This window comes from Dermacentor albipictus, chromosome 3 (genome assembly GCF_038994185.2).
Source record: "Dermacentor albipictus isolate Rhodes 1998 colony chromosome 3, USDA_Dalb.pri_finalv2, whole genome shotgun sequence".
Taxonomy (NCBI): Eukaryota; Metazoa; Arthropoda; class Arachnida; order Ixodida; family Ixodidae; genus Dermacentor; species Dermacentor albipictus.
In genome coordinates this window covers 83675374-83693102 of record NC_091823.1, presented here as the reverse complement: position 1 = coordinate 83693102, position 17729 = coordinate 83675374, and the positions used below count along the sequence as shown (strand labels likewise).

Here is a 17729-nt window from a genome sequence, read left to right as displayed (position 1 = left end):
GCCGTTCGTGACTGGGAAGTACCGGGCTCGCAGCGTTAAAGAAAGGAAACCCGGGCAAGACAGATGACGATTATTGTTGTGGGACAAATATACACCCCAAAGGGTGCAAACTCCTTTTAGAGTGTACACCCCAAAGGGTGCAAACTTTTTTTAGAGTGCATGCTCGGAACGGTTGAACTCTTTGGGGTGTATATTTGTCCCACAACGATAATCGTCATCTGCCTTGCTTGCGTTTCCTTTCTTGAGAACTCGGCGCTCGCTTCTTTGAATGCTGTGCACACTGACAACGCGCAAGCCGTTCGTGACTGGGAAGTACTGCGGGCTCGCAGCGTTAAAGAAAGGAAATGCGGGTTAGACAGATGACGATTACACTCTTAGAAAAAATTTACACCCTTTGGGGCGTATCTTGTCCCACAACAATAATCGTCATCCGTGCTGCCCGCGTTTCCTTTCTTTAACGTTGCGAGCCCGGTACTTTCCAGTCACGAACGACACGCGCCTTATCAGTGTGACGCAGCATTCTCGACAGGAAAGTAGCGAGCGCCGAGTTTTCAGGAAAGGAAACGCAAGCAAGGCAGATGATGATTATTGTTGTGGGACAAATATACACCCCAAAGGGTGCAACCGTTTTAAGAGTATCGTTGTGGGACAAGATAAGCCCCAAAGGGTGTAATGTTTTTTTAAAAGAATAGTAAGTAAATATCCGTATTGTGATTTCCTTTTATCATGTTTATGATGAAGTTCCTCTGTGCGGTCACTCTGGGATTATTTTCTGCCTAATCGCTCGCGGGTTGACATTGACTCACAGTGAAGGAAAAGAACTAGGAAGCTTACCAGCAAGTATGTGGCCTGTATGGTGGGCAACACAGCAACAAAGAATGTCAAGTGGAAAGTCAGATTGGCTGAGATAATCTCATGGGTGGCGTCAGTGTAAAAGAAACCTGCCATGAGTAACTAAAGAGGAAAGAACGAAATCAGGAAAGAAACTCATGGTAACTCAAAGGGACGCTCATTACTTTTAGAAACGAGATCAGGATGCCTCAGAACAGGCACCTATAAAGCGAGATATAAGAAGGAAGAAGAAGCATGTGGCTTGCTGGGGTAAAGCTAGGGAAACGATGAAGCATGTTTTGTTAGAACGTGAAGATATCTGCCCAGCGGTCGGTTTAGGAATCACTGGCCTCCTTGAAGCTCTTGGGTTCAGTGAGAGCAGGGGAGAAGTAAACGTGTTCGCAACAGAGATTAGTAAGAGGCGATTGGAAGATTTGTGGAAGAAAGGAATCGACAAACATCGGAGGCGTACAAAAACAAAGTTCACAATAGGGGCTCAGAAACTTTGGTTATGGGAATTCATCGTGGTATTTTTTCCTTTTCCTTTTTATTTTCTAACATAGGTAGCACATTAAGCAATACGATAACCAGAGCTTGGTGGCGCAACCAACCGCCCCGTTCAGAAGGGGTTGCTCGACCATTTGCATCCCTAGTAATGATAAGACAGTTCGCAAACATACACCTTGGATGACACGCGATGTTATTCATATTAAACGCAAGTTAAAAAGGTTTAAAAAAAAGCGTGGGATTCCTGGTAAAATGAAAGAGGCGCAGAACTTTCTCAAACAGAAGGTGACTGCTGCAAAGAGCTACTATTATAACAACTCTCTGCCTAACTTTATTAAAAATGATCCTACAAAATTCTGGAACCATATGAAGGAAGAAAAGAAACCGATTTCACAGATAATAATTGAGGGCACATCAATAAATAATGACGAAGACATAGCACAGCATATTAATGAGTACTTTCAAAGTGTCTTTGCAGTGTCAGATGGTTGCATTACTATGCTTCCAATGAAACAGGTATTTGATGTGGATTCTATTTCTTATGCTGGAATTGTCAACATGTTGGTAAACCTGAAAACCAAAGCTTCTTGTGGCCCTGACGAAATCCCAAACATATTTATAAAACGTTATCCTGAACTTATTGCCAGTTTTCTTGTGCGATATTTTTCTGCTTCTGTGCTGTCGGCAAAACTGCACGATGAATGGAGATCAAGTGCCCCGAGTTGTTCCAATATTAAAAAAAAAAGGGGGGGGGGATCGATTAAGATTACAAAATTATCGTGCAATTTCTCTGACATCACAATGCTGCAAGCTCTCGAAGCACATCGTGGCAAACTATATAAAATAATTCTTCGCTGAAAACAGTGTTCTCACGGCGTTTCAGCATGGCTTCAGAAAGGGTTATTCGACTGTAACACAATTGGTATCAGTGATTCATTCGTTTGCTTTATCGCTAGACAATAATGGCCAAATGGATGTAATATTTTTAGATTTCAGAAAAGCCTTCGATAAGGTTCCACACGACCAATTAATCTTCAAACTTAGAATTATTGGCATATCTGACATTTTCATAAACTGGATTATTGCTTACCTGAGCAAACGCACTCAGTACGTTACAGTTGGTGAACATAGCTATAGGCCACTCTCCCAGTCACATCAGGGGTGCCCCAAGGTAGTGTCTTGGGGCCTTTACTGTTTCTAATGTATATAAATGACATCGTTAAAACCATAACTCCTGATGCGCAAATTAGTCTGTTTGCCGATGATTGTATTTTGTACAGTGATATAACTTCTCAGAATAATCTGACAAGGTATAATCGTTACCGTGAATCGTAAATAATCGTTACCATTTATTTCACGAATGTTTCGTATGTCGGCGCCACCAAGTCTTGCAGCCGTTTTGAACATGTGAACCATGTTGCAGCTCATATTGCACGCGGCTACATGTATACACACGTAATCGAGGCGCGTCTCATTGTTTTTGTTAGTTTACCTGCTTGGTAATAGGCAAACCAAAGCTGTTGCACGAGGACGTGATAAACTCGTGCTGTTCAGAGCCCGGCGCGTTTACGTCATATTTGAATGTCGACTTGAACATCTTTGTCGCACAAACGTGCACGTCCTAGTTCCTTTGTTTTATCCTTCACTGAAAAAAAATCTAGAATATTATTAATAAAAGCCTGTACTTCCCCTCGTGGTTGCTGAGTGGCTATGGTGCTGGGTTGCCGAGTACGAGGTCCCCGGATCGAATCCCGGCCACGGCGGCCGCATTTCGATGGGGGCGAAATGCGAAAACACCCGTGTACGTATATTTAGGTGCACGTTAAAGAACCCCAGGTGGTCGAAGTTTCCGGAGTCATCCACTACGGCGTGCCTCATAATCAGACAGTGGTTCTGGCACGTAAAACCCCATAATTTATTTTTTTAAAAGCCTGTACTTGCCATCTAATGTATAGTTCAACATATACGACTCACAGACACTGTTTGTTGCGTACTCCAGGGTAGCGTATCGTACTGCTGCCGAGAAGTAGCGACCTCTGCCTATCGAAGCTCGACCGACGTTACTTATTGAGTAGCGTGGCGTTGTCGGCGGGCTGCAGGCATCCGGTAGACCATGGCGGCCAAGCAAGGACGAGACGATTTCTAGTGCGAAACTTGCACAGTTTATTCAAAAGTTGGTGAAAGAAAATGAGAAGAGCATGAAGTGTTTAAACGTACATTTCGGAGCCCCTCAAATAGGCTCTCTACAATCGTGGGCGGGATCTTGCTTCGGTCGACGTCACGTGATCGGCACAGAAAGAGGGCCCGTCCTCCTCTGGTTATACCGAGCCTGCTACAAGGAAAAGGTGGTCCCGCCTCCTGGAATTATAGACGCCTGTCCGTCTCTTCTGCGCGTTGCGGGTTCGTGGAAGTTCTCCTCTAGCTCCAATTCGAGAAAAGGGTCTCTCTAACCTCGCACACCCACACACACATACACACACAAAAGAGGCCTGTACACTGCGGGGCTTCCGGCAGACAGACAGACACTCGAAATGATCATGACGAATTAGAAAGTCACGCTTCTTTTCGACGAGGTCTGCTGGAAGAAGATCGGGTGAGAGAAAGTTCTTTCTGCACGTGCTTCGGGACGCCAACAATAGCAGGCGAAGTCACGCCTCATTTCGACGAGGCAGGGTTAGATGGTCGGTTGAAATTTTTTTCAACACGTGGTGCCAGACGCCAACCCTAACAGCGCACGTTAAAGAACCCCAGGTGGTCGAAGTTTCCGGAGTCATCCACTACGGCGTGCCTCATAATCAGAAAGTGGTTTTGCCACGCAAAGCCCCATAATTTAATTTTTTTAAAGCCTATACTTGCCATCTAATGTATAGTTCAACATATACGACTCACAGACACTGTAAGAGTCATGCGTGAGTCTCACGTGGCCAAAGTGAGTCGGAGTGCGGGCTTGAGTGAGTCGAAGCTTGGATGTGAACTGGAGTCGGAGTGAGTCCAAGTGAATCGGAGCTTGTGCGAACCTGACTCAATCCAATCATTCTCGAGTCCACGATACCAGAAGCATAGATTAGTCCATACAATCCTGAGCAAATCTGACTCCGCGTACCACAAGCAGGATCCGAACCTGCCCAATGCGAAACAAAAGCCTAAACGAGGCTAGATATGACTGGTGTCCAGCAAACTGACAACCCTGTGTGCACGCGAGGTAACAACGGGTTCCCGCCACCATCGTGAAGCAATCGTGTAGCGCATGCGAGTCGTACATGGCGTGATAATTATGGATTGAGCGTGGGAGGCGCGTAGAAACTGCTCGTGGACCACGCGCCCTCGGCTGCGCGTTTCGTTGAGCTTGCTGTGGGTTTCTGACATACATAACGCGTTCGTCGCATAGCATAGCCCTGCAAACGCGCAAGCTTCGTACCCCGCAACGAAATGGGGTGAATATCTTCGCATGCCTGTGCCTGCACGACGAACAAAGCGAAAGCGGCGACATAGTGATCGAGGCCTCGATAGGAGATAATACATGACATCAACCTACACAAAAAAAAAAAGAGGTGAGGGGACCAAGAATTGTGGCATGCGGCTTGCTACGTTATGTTTCATTGTACACCCCCCGTGGTTGCTTAGTGGCTATGGTGTCGGGCTGCGAAGCACGGGGTCGCGAGATCGGATCCCGGCCACGGCGGCCGTATTTTAATGAGGGCGAAATGCGAAAACAGCAGTGGTGTTTATATTTTTTCTTAATCTTCTATTGTACATGTTTATAGCGATCGCGCGTGGTTATCTAGCTCGGCCATACAATCGCTTTAGATTGTCGCAATCTCCGTTGCCTGGTATCTTATCGTCGGATCAAGAAATGTGACTGTGTAGTCTCATCGGCTTTAGGCGGATGACACAGCTATATTTACGGTTGACGCCGTTACTCATGAGTACGCAAAGCGGATACATATACTAACCAGGTGTGTGCTGTACGAACGCCTCCTATAGATGGCCCAAGGCCTGTGCACTTCGATCTGTGACGTCGTGCTACCTTGCCCGACTGCCATAGCATCTGATGCGCACGCTTCTCAGTAGCAGCGGTGATTTTGACGCCGCCGCTTCCGTCACGCCGGCGCTTGGCAGAGGAAATTTCGATCCAAGTAGCATGGCATCGTAAAGCAAAGTGCACATGTAGGCCTGCTATCTGGCAGGCGTTGGCAAGTATACATGTACACGTACTATCGCGAACAAAAGTGCACAAGGCGCGCGCACGTTGTCCGAATTTCATCGCTGCGCTATTTGCCGGGCTTAGCCGCGCTATTATCTGCGTTTGAGGCCCCCTGAAAGCGCATGCGCATCCTATGCTTTCCGGTGGCATGCTAGACAATGGTAGTATACTCTCTATCTCGAACGTAGGTTGCGTAGGTGACAGGGCTGCTGTTCCCGGCAGATAGCGCAGCGATGCAATTCCTGGGCACTTTTCTCCGACCGACATCCATTTCAACATTTTGAGTGACTGGTGAATTGCGAAGATGCTGCACTGAACTGTTAAAATTAGTTTGAAATATGTGGACGAACGGTCGACACGGCCAGCCAGTGGCTGAGTTCACAGGTCACGTCGGCGCAGTGAATCCCGCAGTGAATTTTGCGCTTTTATCATGTAAAAAGTATACAGGTTACTCCCGCGCCTTCACTACATATCTAGTTAAGTGTGGTTTTCGCGGCACTCCTGACACTCAAGACTTCTGGCTGGTGAATGCGGGACTTTTCTCATTCCTCAGGAAGTTGGAACTCATGACGTGTAGCCACGAGAGCTCCCTTAAACAGCCCGTGGTCAGCCTGGCGGTGGCAGGTAACGTAGCCTGTATACTTTTGATGAAAAGTGTATATCTGCCTTATAGGGCCGCAACTCACCACGTAGCCACACTGCTTGCACAGCAACACGCAGCACAAGGTTGGCATTTCGAATTTAAGTGAAGGAACGCCGGGGAAAACAGCACGAAACAAACAAGTGCGTGTCGAGGCAAGCTATAGTGTTGGGCAAGCGGCCGCATTCATGACTAGAATTTGCAGCGCTCGTAGTTTGCAGCCATCTTTTGCGGGTGATGCGGGAACTGGCGGAACGAATGGTCTAGATAGCGCGTAGCCTTTTACTCTTTGCTCGTCATGGTTCTGTCGTCAGCTGCCCCGTCATCCAACCCGCAATCCATGCGCCGAACCCGCGGACAGATTGCGGCTGGGTTTGATATTAAGTGCTGTAAACGTGGGTGTGCGAGTAATATATTCTAGCCTAAATAATTTGGCCGGATCGACTGTATCCGTCACAACGGCGACCAAAAAACCAGCGTTGCACTATTGTAACGCTGCGCTGTCTGCTTTATGGAAGTCCCCTATACGCTACATTGTGCAGGTAGTTCGGTGCGCATGTAGTATAAAGGACCGCTTACCACAGTTAAGAAGCATTATTAAAACAATTTTTACAGTACTTAACGGCCTTAACAGCCTGCCCTTTATCATGCATCCTGCTGCGTCTGTATACCGGGTCGACGGAAACCGCCTATCTTCATGCGGTAGAGGTGCATGTGGTTCTGAGCCAAGCAAAAAAAAGTTACCATGCATGAGCTGGTTCTTCTCACTCGGAGTCAGTTATGAACCCGTGAGTCTGCACGAACCTGAGTGAGTCTAGACCTCCCGATTCCGTGAATTTGTGCCTCGGCAATTATATACGTCAGTCGCATGCAGTCTGCATGAGAACATTATTCCCTGAATCTGAGCGAACCGAAGTGAGTGTGAGCCGGTGAAACAGAGTGCAGCTCACCCCAATTTGAACCTACTAAGTTTGATTCTCAATGTGAACTCCAGTGAGCGATTTGCGGGCGTTCTCTAAAAAATCTAAAAAACTGGTGGACAGATAACCATCGTCGCAATCACCATCATCATGGTGATGACGTGGCTAAGCTAACCTTTCTAATTTTAGCGTGAGCGCCACGAAGGCTCCATCGCATTTCTCAACAGCGTGTACTGCGTCATACTTAATAATAATAGAAATGCACAGCTTGCAACACTATAAGCCAACATTGGGGAAAGTTGGACTAAATGCAGCCGTTAGACCACCGAATAAACGGTTCGGCCACCAAAGACTGAATGCGTGCAGCTGCGTGTCATCTGCAAACGTCTGATTTGAAAGGGACCAATGGGAGGAGTAACTGCGAGCCTATTGGATCATCTTCTGCCGCAGCAGGGTGCTATTGTGGAAAATTGCGTTGAAAAAATGGTATGAAACAACGAAAGGAGACATAATTAAGTCACAGTATTTTGCGATAACATTGCGATGATCACTGCTTGTAAACCGTCTCAAAAAGCGGCTTATGAGCCATTCGTCGCATATTGCATTTGTGACAAATGTCTTCAAGGGAAACGGCAATCATATAAGCCAGAAATTGGATTTAGAAGAAGTATTTCACACATTTTAGGGAATAGTTATCTGAATTTGCATTTTCTTTTTCGTGTCGATCATCGCTTTAAATTTCTGCAAAGCAGCCTCAGCACATTTGCTCAGCAACTCGCCCGGCGAACGGTTTGCTTGTGCTCCTTTAAGTCTGATCATGTTGACTCGTGAAGGTGATGACGATGATGTAATGTCGATGATGATTACCCGTGGTGAAGTTTGAAGTGAATGCAACCACTGGTAGCTTTGCCTCCCTTGTCAAACCTGCAGCGCTGAATCTATCTATTGCAGATATATCGATTATATCGACGACACCGCGTGGCACACATTCTTTAATAAGGCCGACTGACAATGAATCCTAGAAAGCATGTATGTATGTATGTATGTATGTATGTATGTATGTATGTATGTATGTATGTATGTATGTATGTATGTATGTATGTATGTATGTATGTATGTATGTATGTATGTATGTATGTATGTATGTATGTATGTATGTATGTATGTATGTATGTATGTATGTATGCATGCATGCATGCATGCATGCATGCATGTATGTATGTATGTATGTATGTATGTATGTATGTATGTATGTATGTATGTATGTATGTATGTATGTATGTATGTATGTATGTATGTATGTGTGTGTGTTGTGAGGCTTGGGCTGAACGCAGGAAGACTCGCATAGTAGGGTAACGGTTTAATGCGGGTTAAGGTTACATTTAACACACCGACTGATCACTCCAGCGGCAATGGCTTGACTGACTCGCCCATCGCGGGCAAACAGCAAAAACAAGCGAGGCTTCCGGAACCGGAAGCAGGACAAGGTAGGTGACGATGTCGCTGCGGCTGCTTGTTGCGCAGGTCACGTTGCGCCGTCTGTAGCAGCCCATACCAACTGGGCCAAGCACCATCACGTCACTCACAGTGTGTGTGTGTGTGTGTGTGTGTGTGTGTGTGTGTGTGTGTGTGTGTGTGTGTGTGTGTGTGTGTGTGTGTGTGCGTGCGTGCGTGCGTGCGTGCGTGCGTGCATGTCGGCGGTGGTAAGGTGTAAAATTCGAAAGATAGGGACATGATTTGCCTAAATTGATTTAAACGCATATTGCCCGTGGATCCAGCTGAACGTTTTTTAGCAGAACAAGAAGTTCGTCTCCTAGTAAAAGCGTTGAGCAGAAATGTCGTTTCGTTTGTTACCTGTAGACACGGGAAAATTGGCTACCTAAGAGCGGAGTACTTTAAGGCACAACATTTCGTTATTTCTAAAGTGCGCTAAAGGAACTTCGCTTTAGCGTTTCGTGTTGGTACAAAAGATAAAAAAATGTACAGTTTAGTCTTGAAGTGTTTCACAGCTCAAATCACAGCAGAAAGAGAAGCATCTGCCTCCCGTCGACTCCCTCTGACGCTGTTCCTGCTGAAAAGCCAGCCCCCATGCAAGCCCTCTGAGGCCAAGGTGCGGTTTCCTTGTTCGGTTACCTCCTTGCCCCTCGTCGGCAGGCCCACAGCAGATTCAGCCCGGAGCCAGGAAAAGACCATGGGGGAAAATAGACACTTTATTGTTTACATGGTAAACTAAGTAGTATACGTTGTGGCCACGCATAGACGAAGGACGTATCGAACGCTGTTGTGCAGAGCCACTTCGGAGGAGTTGAAGCGGGCCGGTGGTCTCTGGGCGCACGTAGCACGGGGGACCATGGGGCCTTGCGGGGACCGCGGTCGGGGAAGCCGTATAGTGACTGTGGCGGCGGTCGCGGAGCACATCGAACTGAAAGGAGATGCAGCAGATGTGCGTGTGACGCTGCAGTGGACCCAAAGATCACGAGCTGCATGAAGCACGGAGATCCGTTCGACACGTTCATTGTACATTTTCCCGCAGTCGAACCCATGTATTAACTAATTATATTGTTGCTTGTTCATTAAACGGCTGTGAGTTCGTCATAAAAAGCGAAAAGGAGAATGAGCACTAACTGCTGAACATAGGCAGATCATTTATTACGGCTGCGAAACTAACTTTCTTTTTTGTTTGTTTGTTTGCTTGGGATGCGACTTGTCCTTTCTGCCTTCGCCCAGTTTCTGTCGCGTATTTACCGCTCCTCTTGTGGAGTTAACTTTTCACTTCATAACCCTCGAGAGATTGGAGCGCAATTGGGACGCAACGTTTTGCTCAAGTGTATATGGCAGCCCGTACTTGAGTACTTGATTATTTATAGATGGTGTGATACTTACCATGCGGCTACGTGGAGCAGGTCTGTAGGGAAGAGTACTTTGTACAAAGAAAAAAAAGAGAAAGACCAGCTGCAGGTGACGACAAGGAGGGCTTCGGGGTTGCGCGTGACATGGAATGGTTGCTTGTTAGGATGAAAATACGCGAAAGGCGCTCCCTGGGAAGAGCAGGGCTGCTGGGGCCGTATTATATAACAATGGGGATGCGGCTTGGCGAGGGAAACAGGAAACGTATGGAGACGCGGGAAGGGCTAAGGCGGCTGGTCAACGTCTAGTTTGCTGCTTGTTGGACGCTCCTGACGACCGCGTCCTGGGTGGCGTGGCTCGAAGCCGCCGGCTTGGTCGCCTTCTCTTCAACGGATCTGTGTCGATCGGAAAAAAGGAGGGGAGAGAAAGATGAGTTTTTTTTTTATAAGCGCGTGGGCGAATATTCTAAATTTCGAATACTAATAGAAAAGTGATTGCTATTTGATTAATATTTGATTCGAAGACTTACTACTCGAAATGGTCGAACATTCCTTTATTTTCGAATAAACAGGATAACAACATTTATTTCTGTAGTCTCGAAGGACGAATACCGATGCAGGTGAACTCCTATAAGAACTAAAGAACTTTTGTTGCGCAGAGTCGCCAGTTCCCGAGCGAACGCACGGGCCACATAACTTCTGCTAAACAAATTGCAGTCATTCAATGCGAGTACTTCACTTTTAGGCGGCATGCATACGAATTCGTTGTCTCAATTCAGCAAGGCAATTTGTTATTTCGCCAGTCTGACCACGCTTGTGTCTTCATATAGTTTAGTGTTCTGCAATGTCTGGTGCTCTATATAGTGCCACACTTCTCTCCTTAAACTCATTGCATGCACCCGGCGACGTGCTGCTCCCTTGCTTCATTTGACGTCGTCATGGCGCACCAGATAACAGAAAGACTCGCTTGTCGTTTACAAGTTACTCAGTTGAGAGGACGTCGAGCTGCGAACGGCATAATATGCGAGTATCAAATAATATAAGCACGCCTTCTTCGTTACCGGAGAAACCTCCCATAAGCTTTCTATTTGACTTCGTAGAAAATGTAAAGTATTCGATTCGATAATCTAATATATAATCGATAATTGAATAATATCATTCATAATTGAATAGAATTAACAGAGTTGGTTGTAAAGCTGCCCGATAGAGACGAGCACATACAGCAGGAAGGGTGCCTGCATGAATTGGAATCGACGACATATCTTATGACCTCTCATTCCAACGGAAAGTAATTTTTTATGTCGTTACGTGGCTAACATTGGACTGCGTCCAGAAATAAAGCTTCACGAATGTCGAAGAGAATTTGCCTTTCGTAACTTGTATGCTCCGAGCATCACAATTATCTAGTAAAGTAGTTTGGAAGGCTAGCGACATCAAGTAAGATCTAGCGGGCATCTAGCGACACATTTTTTTTATTTAGTAAGAACACAAACATTTCTGTGGTGTATTGAATTGGCGGTTAACGTTAAACACTTACGCTCATTGCATACTAATGCTGAAATGCATACAAGGAGAGAGAGAGAGGATGTATAGGAAAGGCAGAATGGAAACGCATATAGAGAATGAAAAGGAACCCAGGACATCCTGATTACCCCAGTGGAAACTAGGGTAACCAATTGTAGTGGGCAAAATTGAAGGGCTTCCTCTAACGTTTCGCGACCATTGGCGGACATATCAAAGCATTCAAATACTTTTTCAACGAATGCAGTGGCAAACAAAAAAATCATGTAGTACTTCTCGAAGTTTTTCTTTTGTGCTCGAACGACTGTAGGGCAAGACAGCCCTCTCGTATAGCACATATTTGTGCGAAGTTTTATGGCCTAGGTAATAAACACCGTAGATGAAATACATTAAAACGAAGAGGACCTACCGCCTCCTTCGGCCGGGCGAGTCCCTGGACTTCCAGAACTTGTTCTCTTCGACAGCGTCCATGATGTCCTTGTAGTCGCAGCCGCGGTTCAGGCCGGCGTCGATGTGGCACGACCGCTTGCTGCGTGAGTCAAATAAGCTCTTGTAATCACAGTTGACTCTGCAGGAACTGTAACGTGCACCACCGCTCTATCCCTGCGAGTGGTTCCAGTCTCAACCGATGAGTTCCAGTGAGGAAGCTTAATTGGTGCATGAATTTGGTCGCTCATTGACTTTTACATACTTAGCGGCCGCACTAACCTCGTCGTATGCCTGAAACGGCTCACAATTTCAGTGAACTTTGCGACGTGAAGGTCGCTTTTGGCGCTCGTACTGCGCTGTCAGACTATATGCGTACTCTGCGGATATCAACGAAATGGTTGTTCGAAGCAATCATGTTGTGCGTAAATATTTTTTCTTTTTTTGTTGTTGCTACGCGTTACGCTTTTATCTATGATTTTCTTTTAAAGGGAAGAGGCAAAGTGTAGCTCTACTACTACGGCTGCTGGTCAGCCTTCAACGCCAATCATGCTCTAAGTTCACTGCTTTTTAGGAGACGGAACATTGTACCCTAATATGTTGAAGTTATCCCGATTACGCCAGTAGAAAGTTAGGTAACGAATTGCAGCGTGCAAAATAGAAGGTGTTTTTCTAACGTTTCGCAACCATTGACTTTCAAGGATGTACTTTGAGAGGAATTCTGAGACTCCGAGAAATAACAAACGACCACGGTGTTGCTGGGTGGCGCACGTATATGTTTCAAGACGGGGAGTCACGTTGTTAAAAAAGTGGCGTAATTTTGCGGACTGGCGTGCGCTCTCAGTTGTTGCTCACTGGAACAAGACATCATCGCGTACTCACCACAAAGCTTTTTTTTTGTGCTCTGCTACATACACCACACAGTGCAAGCCCAAACCACCACCAGTGCAGTTGACAAGACGTCGCAAGCAGTGCGCAAACATTGCGACATGTAACCGTTGCGGTGAGCGACGACACAATAAGCATGAAACCGCGGACTGCACACACTGTTAGAACGTACCTTCTGTAAGTAGTAAGTTCGTCGAGGTCATCCATGTCACCTGTTAAGCACGACGGACAGACAACAAGACCCAGCATGGTGGTGAGGCGAATGGACGGACGGCGGCTGAGAGGGGCTTCCCATTTTCTGTGGAGCTGAGACGGTTTTCACCTAGCCAATAAACTACATATCCTTGAATTGTCATTTTTTTACGCCTTTTGCTTGATAGTCAACCTATTCTTGCACGAATCATTCTTTAAACCCTTTTCACTTATGCGCACGTCCCTCATTATTTTTACTGGCTCTATTCAACGCCTAAAGCTCCATGTTCCCTGCTTCGGTCATGGTCTGGCCAGCCTATCTTTCTCTGGTTTAAAACGCACCTATCCTAGGTGCGCCAAGACAAAGTACTGTAGTTGGTCTCTTCAAACGTGCTGATTCCTAGAATCGTAAAGTACTATCTCTAAAATTTTAAAATAATAACAAAAAATATAATCTTCATGCACTTTTTGAACTTTTCTGCAACCTTATGCTCACTGAATATCTTATTTAACATTTGCGATGATACTTCGTGCTCTGCCTCTACCGCTATATTTGCTTTTATTTGGCTAGTGCAGGCTGGTACCATCTAGTAAGACCAATCGGTAGTTGGGATAGATTTTGCTTGAATGCGCCAACTTGTAGGTCGATGCTTGAATGCTTGCTTTATGTTCGAATCTTGCTTCACTTTAGCCGTGCCGCAGGGCAGTGTGTCCTAAACTCTCTATTTTTGCTTAGTTTATGACGACATCGCGCTTTTTCTTTTTAGGAAAAAAAACGAAGATCTACGCTTATTGCGCGCCACAGCTACGTCCCGCGATTAGCCGCGTCTTCAGCACGAGTCAAGCCTTAGATACCGACAGCTGGCACAAGTGCATCTGTCGGCATTCATTGTACGTCACTCGACAGACATCATGGTTACCACGAGTGCGTTGAAATTGTAGCTTTATTTTGCCGATAATGCGTTTGCTAGTGGTGCGATGTTCTTCGTACTTATTGAAAGTGCAACGAAACGGAAAAAAATTGCATGATCTCGCAGATCGTATATCATTGTGCTTGGTGCGATTGCAGAATGGCCGCTCCCTGAGCGACACTACCCGCTTTACGCCGCTGAGTTTACTTTGTACTATACATGATCGCGCGGCGCACAACGCTTTGGCCAACCATCGTTATTTCGAAATTGTTTTGACGCTTTGCTTCGACGTGGTGCGATGCCGCCCGATGTATTTCGTGGAGTGCGTGGGCCCGCGACCGCAAGCGTGCTTTGTTCACGAATGGGGCGGCGTCATTGTACTCTCTGGCGCGGCTTTGCTCTTAACGGCCTCAAACACCGACGACGCTGGGAGGGCACGTGCTGGCAGTGAAGTACCTCTGCGGAGAGTGGCGCCATAACGGCAGCATCGGTGACGAGTCACATGCGGCCACGCTCGCAGTAACGGCGCAATATACGCGCGCATGGGGCTTAATTCAATCCCGAGATAATCGGGCCGCGAGCGACAATGTCGCTCGTTGCAGCAGTGTGCGCGGTCCTACTCGTCATTCAACATATGTACGGCGGTGAAATGTGGATGGCGGGCGCAGTGGGATAAAACGATAATGTAAAGTACGGGTTAAAGTACGCTAATTTATTTACCAGTGTCCATCTTGTCTTGTTTCCAAACACTGGCCCAAACCCACTATGGGGGACTGGCTAAGAAGCAGGCGGTTTCCAGTATGTTTATGTTCAGAATTAAACGGAAACTAAATTTGAATAGTAGAGCGAGGGAGTAAAGAAATGTGATTTAGAAATTAAAGCAAAAATATTGTTAATAATTTGTAGATGAAATAATTTTACATAAAGAAGTGAAAGAACAGAAATGTACGATAATTTTAAAAATTCAGCAAGGTACTCGTTTTGTCTCTCTATTAAAATTGTAAGCTGCGGGAAAACCATCCCTGTGGCATGATCCCATTGAAGTCGCCCCATGAAAAAGAATGGTTGGCGAGGGTAGCGATATCCCAAGTTGTCGAAATGAGTTTTATAACAGTTTTGTTTGTCTAAAAAATTGGCGGAACGAGAGAAAGTAATGCTCAATAAATTCAGGTGTATTGCAAAGAAAAGTATAGAGGGGACACAGCGAGACAAAACCTGTGTAAGTAGAAATTTAGAGGTGGTATACGACATCTCAATTTTGTAAAGGAAACTTCCAAGTGCCTTGAAGGACACCAATTATTATTCCATGGGAAACAAAGATGGTGGAATTCAGAAGACGATGCTAGCATGGATATTGCAGAATTTTGTGATATAGAGAAGTTTCTGTACCTAGCCGCGGGTGCATAAGCTGATGTCGGCAAAGCAGATATGGTAGGGCCATCGTGGTATGCTCGTGCGAGTGGATCAGCGATTTCGTTCAAGTGCAACCCACGATGTCCCGGTAAGCAAAGCAAACATACTTGCCGTAAGTACGGAGGTACCTTCAAACAAAATGTCAGCAGAATTATTGAATTTGAAGACGCAGTAAGTGCTGTGCATACAGACACCGAGACGGTCGCAATAACAGCTAATGGGCCATTTTGGGGAAGGTTTAGTAATGCTAATACAATCACCACTAATTTTGCCTGGAATATGGATGCGAAGTCGGGAAGGCCAAGAGAGTCAGTGATTTTGTTCAAGTGCAGCCCCCGATGTCCCGGTAAGCAGAGCAAACATACTTGCCATAAGTACGGAGGTACCTTCAAACAAAATGTCAGCATAATTATTGAATTTGAAGACGCAGTAAGTGCTGTGCATACAGGCACCGAGCCGGTCGCAATAACAGCTAATGGGCCAATTTTGGGGAAGCTTTAGTAATGCTAATACAATCACCACTAATTCTGCCTGGAAAATGGGTGCGAAGTCGGGAAGGCCAAGAGAGTAAAACCATTCAAGAGATTCAGAGAAGGCCCCCACTTCTACCTTCTCGTTGAACATAGAAGTATCAGCATATTTATTATATTGTCAGTGGCTAGCTGGTGTAGGTGGTCTCGTAAGATAATAATTAATTGTCTGCTTGGTAATAGTTTAGCATGATTTGGAACTATGTCGTTTAACTAAGTTTTGAGGTCTAGTAAGGCACCATTCGAGTGGCAAACTTGACGTATGGACACATTCAATTGCTGTAACTGTGCTTGCACAAATATTATCTGAGGGTGGTGTAATCTCGACCACGATACGCCACCATGTTTAAAAAAAAAATTTTAGTGGGAAGTCGGAGTCGATCTGCGTTTGATTTCCCTAAATGAAATATAATAATATTACTGTAATAACAGAATGTAGAAAAACCTGCAGACCGAAGAAGCCGTCGTTTTGCAGCTTGTCTGCTGTCTTTTACACTGCTAATTAACGCGGGCGATAAAAAACGGGTACATGTATTTTTAGTCTTTCCACGCCACCTAAGGTGTACTTAAATAAAGATGTGTGAGGAAATTTTAGCTGCAATGCAGCTGTCGTGGTTTCGTTGGAGTCATGTTTCAGTAAGTTAGTGTAAAAGCCGTTGACTCAACCGCACGTTCTAGCTTTCGCCACAGAAAAAAAATAATTGAACGAAACGCATGACGTCGTGATTGAATGTAAAAAAAGTAATGCTTTCATTCTGCGCTATTTTCTACGGCAATTAGGCTTTGGATATAGGGACACGCTCGTATTTTGCTTTTTCTGCTTTTCTTGAACGTGACCTTCGCCTCACTAGTGCACTTCGTCGATGGCGTGATACGATATATGTGCACAATGCTTCGTAACACTTGATTTGCGAGATTGTGAATAAGCTCTTGCTTGGCTTCCCCCCCCCCCCCCCCTTTTTTTTTACCTTTACAATAAATTTTTGGTTCTTGCATTCAGTTTATTGCTTATGTTTTCTTTTGTGTCTGCGTCATTATTACTCGTAGCGGCTTTTGTATCATTCTTACATTTGTGTTCTTTCGGTGCACGAGCGCGCGCGTTTCGCGGTTTCTTTTTTCGCTCCTAACTTAGAACGTTTCGACCTTTCAGTGTAATATTTGCATGTGTACCCCTCTACGAAGAGGCCCCCAAGCAGACTGTGGAAACGCCGAGCCGAGCGCACAGACAAAACAAATAAAGTGAACGAGAATACAGATACAGGAATCTTACCGCTATACTTCGAAGATGGCGGTAGTTTGCATTGCCAGTGAAATGTCGCTAGTCACGAGGACACGTGGGAAGTTTCTTATGACGAAAAAAAAAAAGTCTAGAGAGAAACAGGATTGGAATGCTGAGAAACAAGTTTATTGACAGGCGGTGTCATGAGTTTTAAGCGAGCGCCAAACCATCGAAATGCCAGTGTGGTTCTTGTCCTTCGAAGATAAAGCAGTCTTACGCCTCGTTGGTCGAGCCTGCAAAGCAAACGATCCGAAAAAAAAAGAGAAAAAGAAAACGGTCCATGAGAGTCTCAGTCTGTCACACCTATAGACAGTAACCACAGCAGACGAGGACAGGAGGACGAGACGACCACTGGTGACGAGCTTTTAAGGAAGTATTAAAGTCTTCATCGACATCTTCTGCAGAATGAGTACAGAGGCTTGACCGCGAACATGTGTTTCATTCTTTGTATGTTTCCCGTCTTCTCGATGCGCGCGAGTGGTCAAAACATTCTTTAGAAGCCCAACGCTGGTCTAGCTGGTTCGTAACTACAAATACACAGACAAGGAGAGGAAACAAAAGAAAGAAAACCGAAAGAACCAGCCACATCAGTTCAGCTAAAGGCGTAGTTTCTTCTGATGG

The 17729-nt window shown here is 45.7% G+C and overlaps 2 protein-coding genes across 7 annotated transcripts in view; one reads left to right on the top strand and one right to left on the bottom strand.

The window, feature by feature from the left end:
• The first annotated feature begins 5812 nt into the window (after nucleotides 1–5812).
• LOC135898901 (diuretic hormone class 2-like) overlaps nucleotides 5813–17729 on the top strand; it is a 362476-nt gene continuing 350559 nt past the window's right edge. For both annotated transcript variants that reach the window (XM_070535699.1, XM_070535698.1), the window contains exon 1: nucleotides 5813–6166. The gene's annotated coding sequence lies outside the window, so the exon portion shown is untranslated. The remainder of the gene's footprint in view (nucleotides 6167–17729) is intronic.
• LOC135898900 (uncharacterized) overlaps nucleotides 9297–17729 on the bottom strand; it is a 233951-nt gene continuing 225518 nt past the window's right edge. For 4 of the 5 annotated variants that reach the window (XM_070535702.1, XM_070535701.1, XM_070535703.1 and 1 more), the window contains 3 exons: nucleotides 11879–11998; nucleotides 9986–10344; nucleotides 9297–9524 (listed from right to left, as the gene is read on the bottom strand). In XM_070535702.1, the coding sequence (XP_070391803.1) occupies nucleotides 10254–10344; nucleotides 11879–11998 (211 nt within the window). In that variant the 3' untranslated portion in view covers nucleotides 9297–9524; nucleotides 9986–10253. Of the gene's footprint in view, nucleotides 9525–9985; nucleotides 10345–11878; nucleotides 11999–17212; nucleotides 17342–17729 lie in introns of those variants that run through there. The other variant, XM_065428117.2, reaches the window with a different exon arrangement.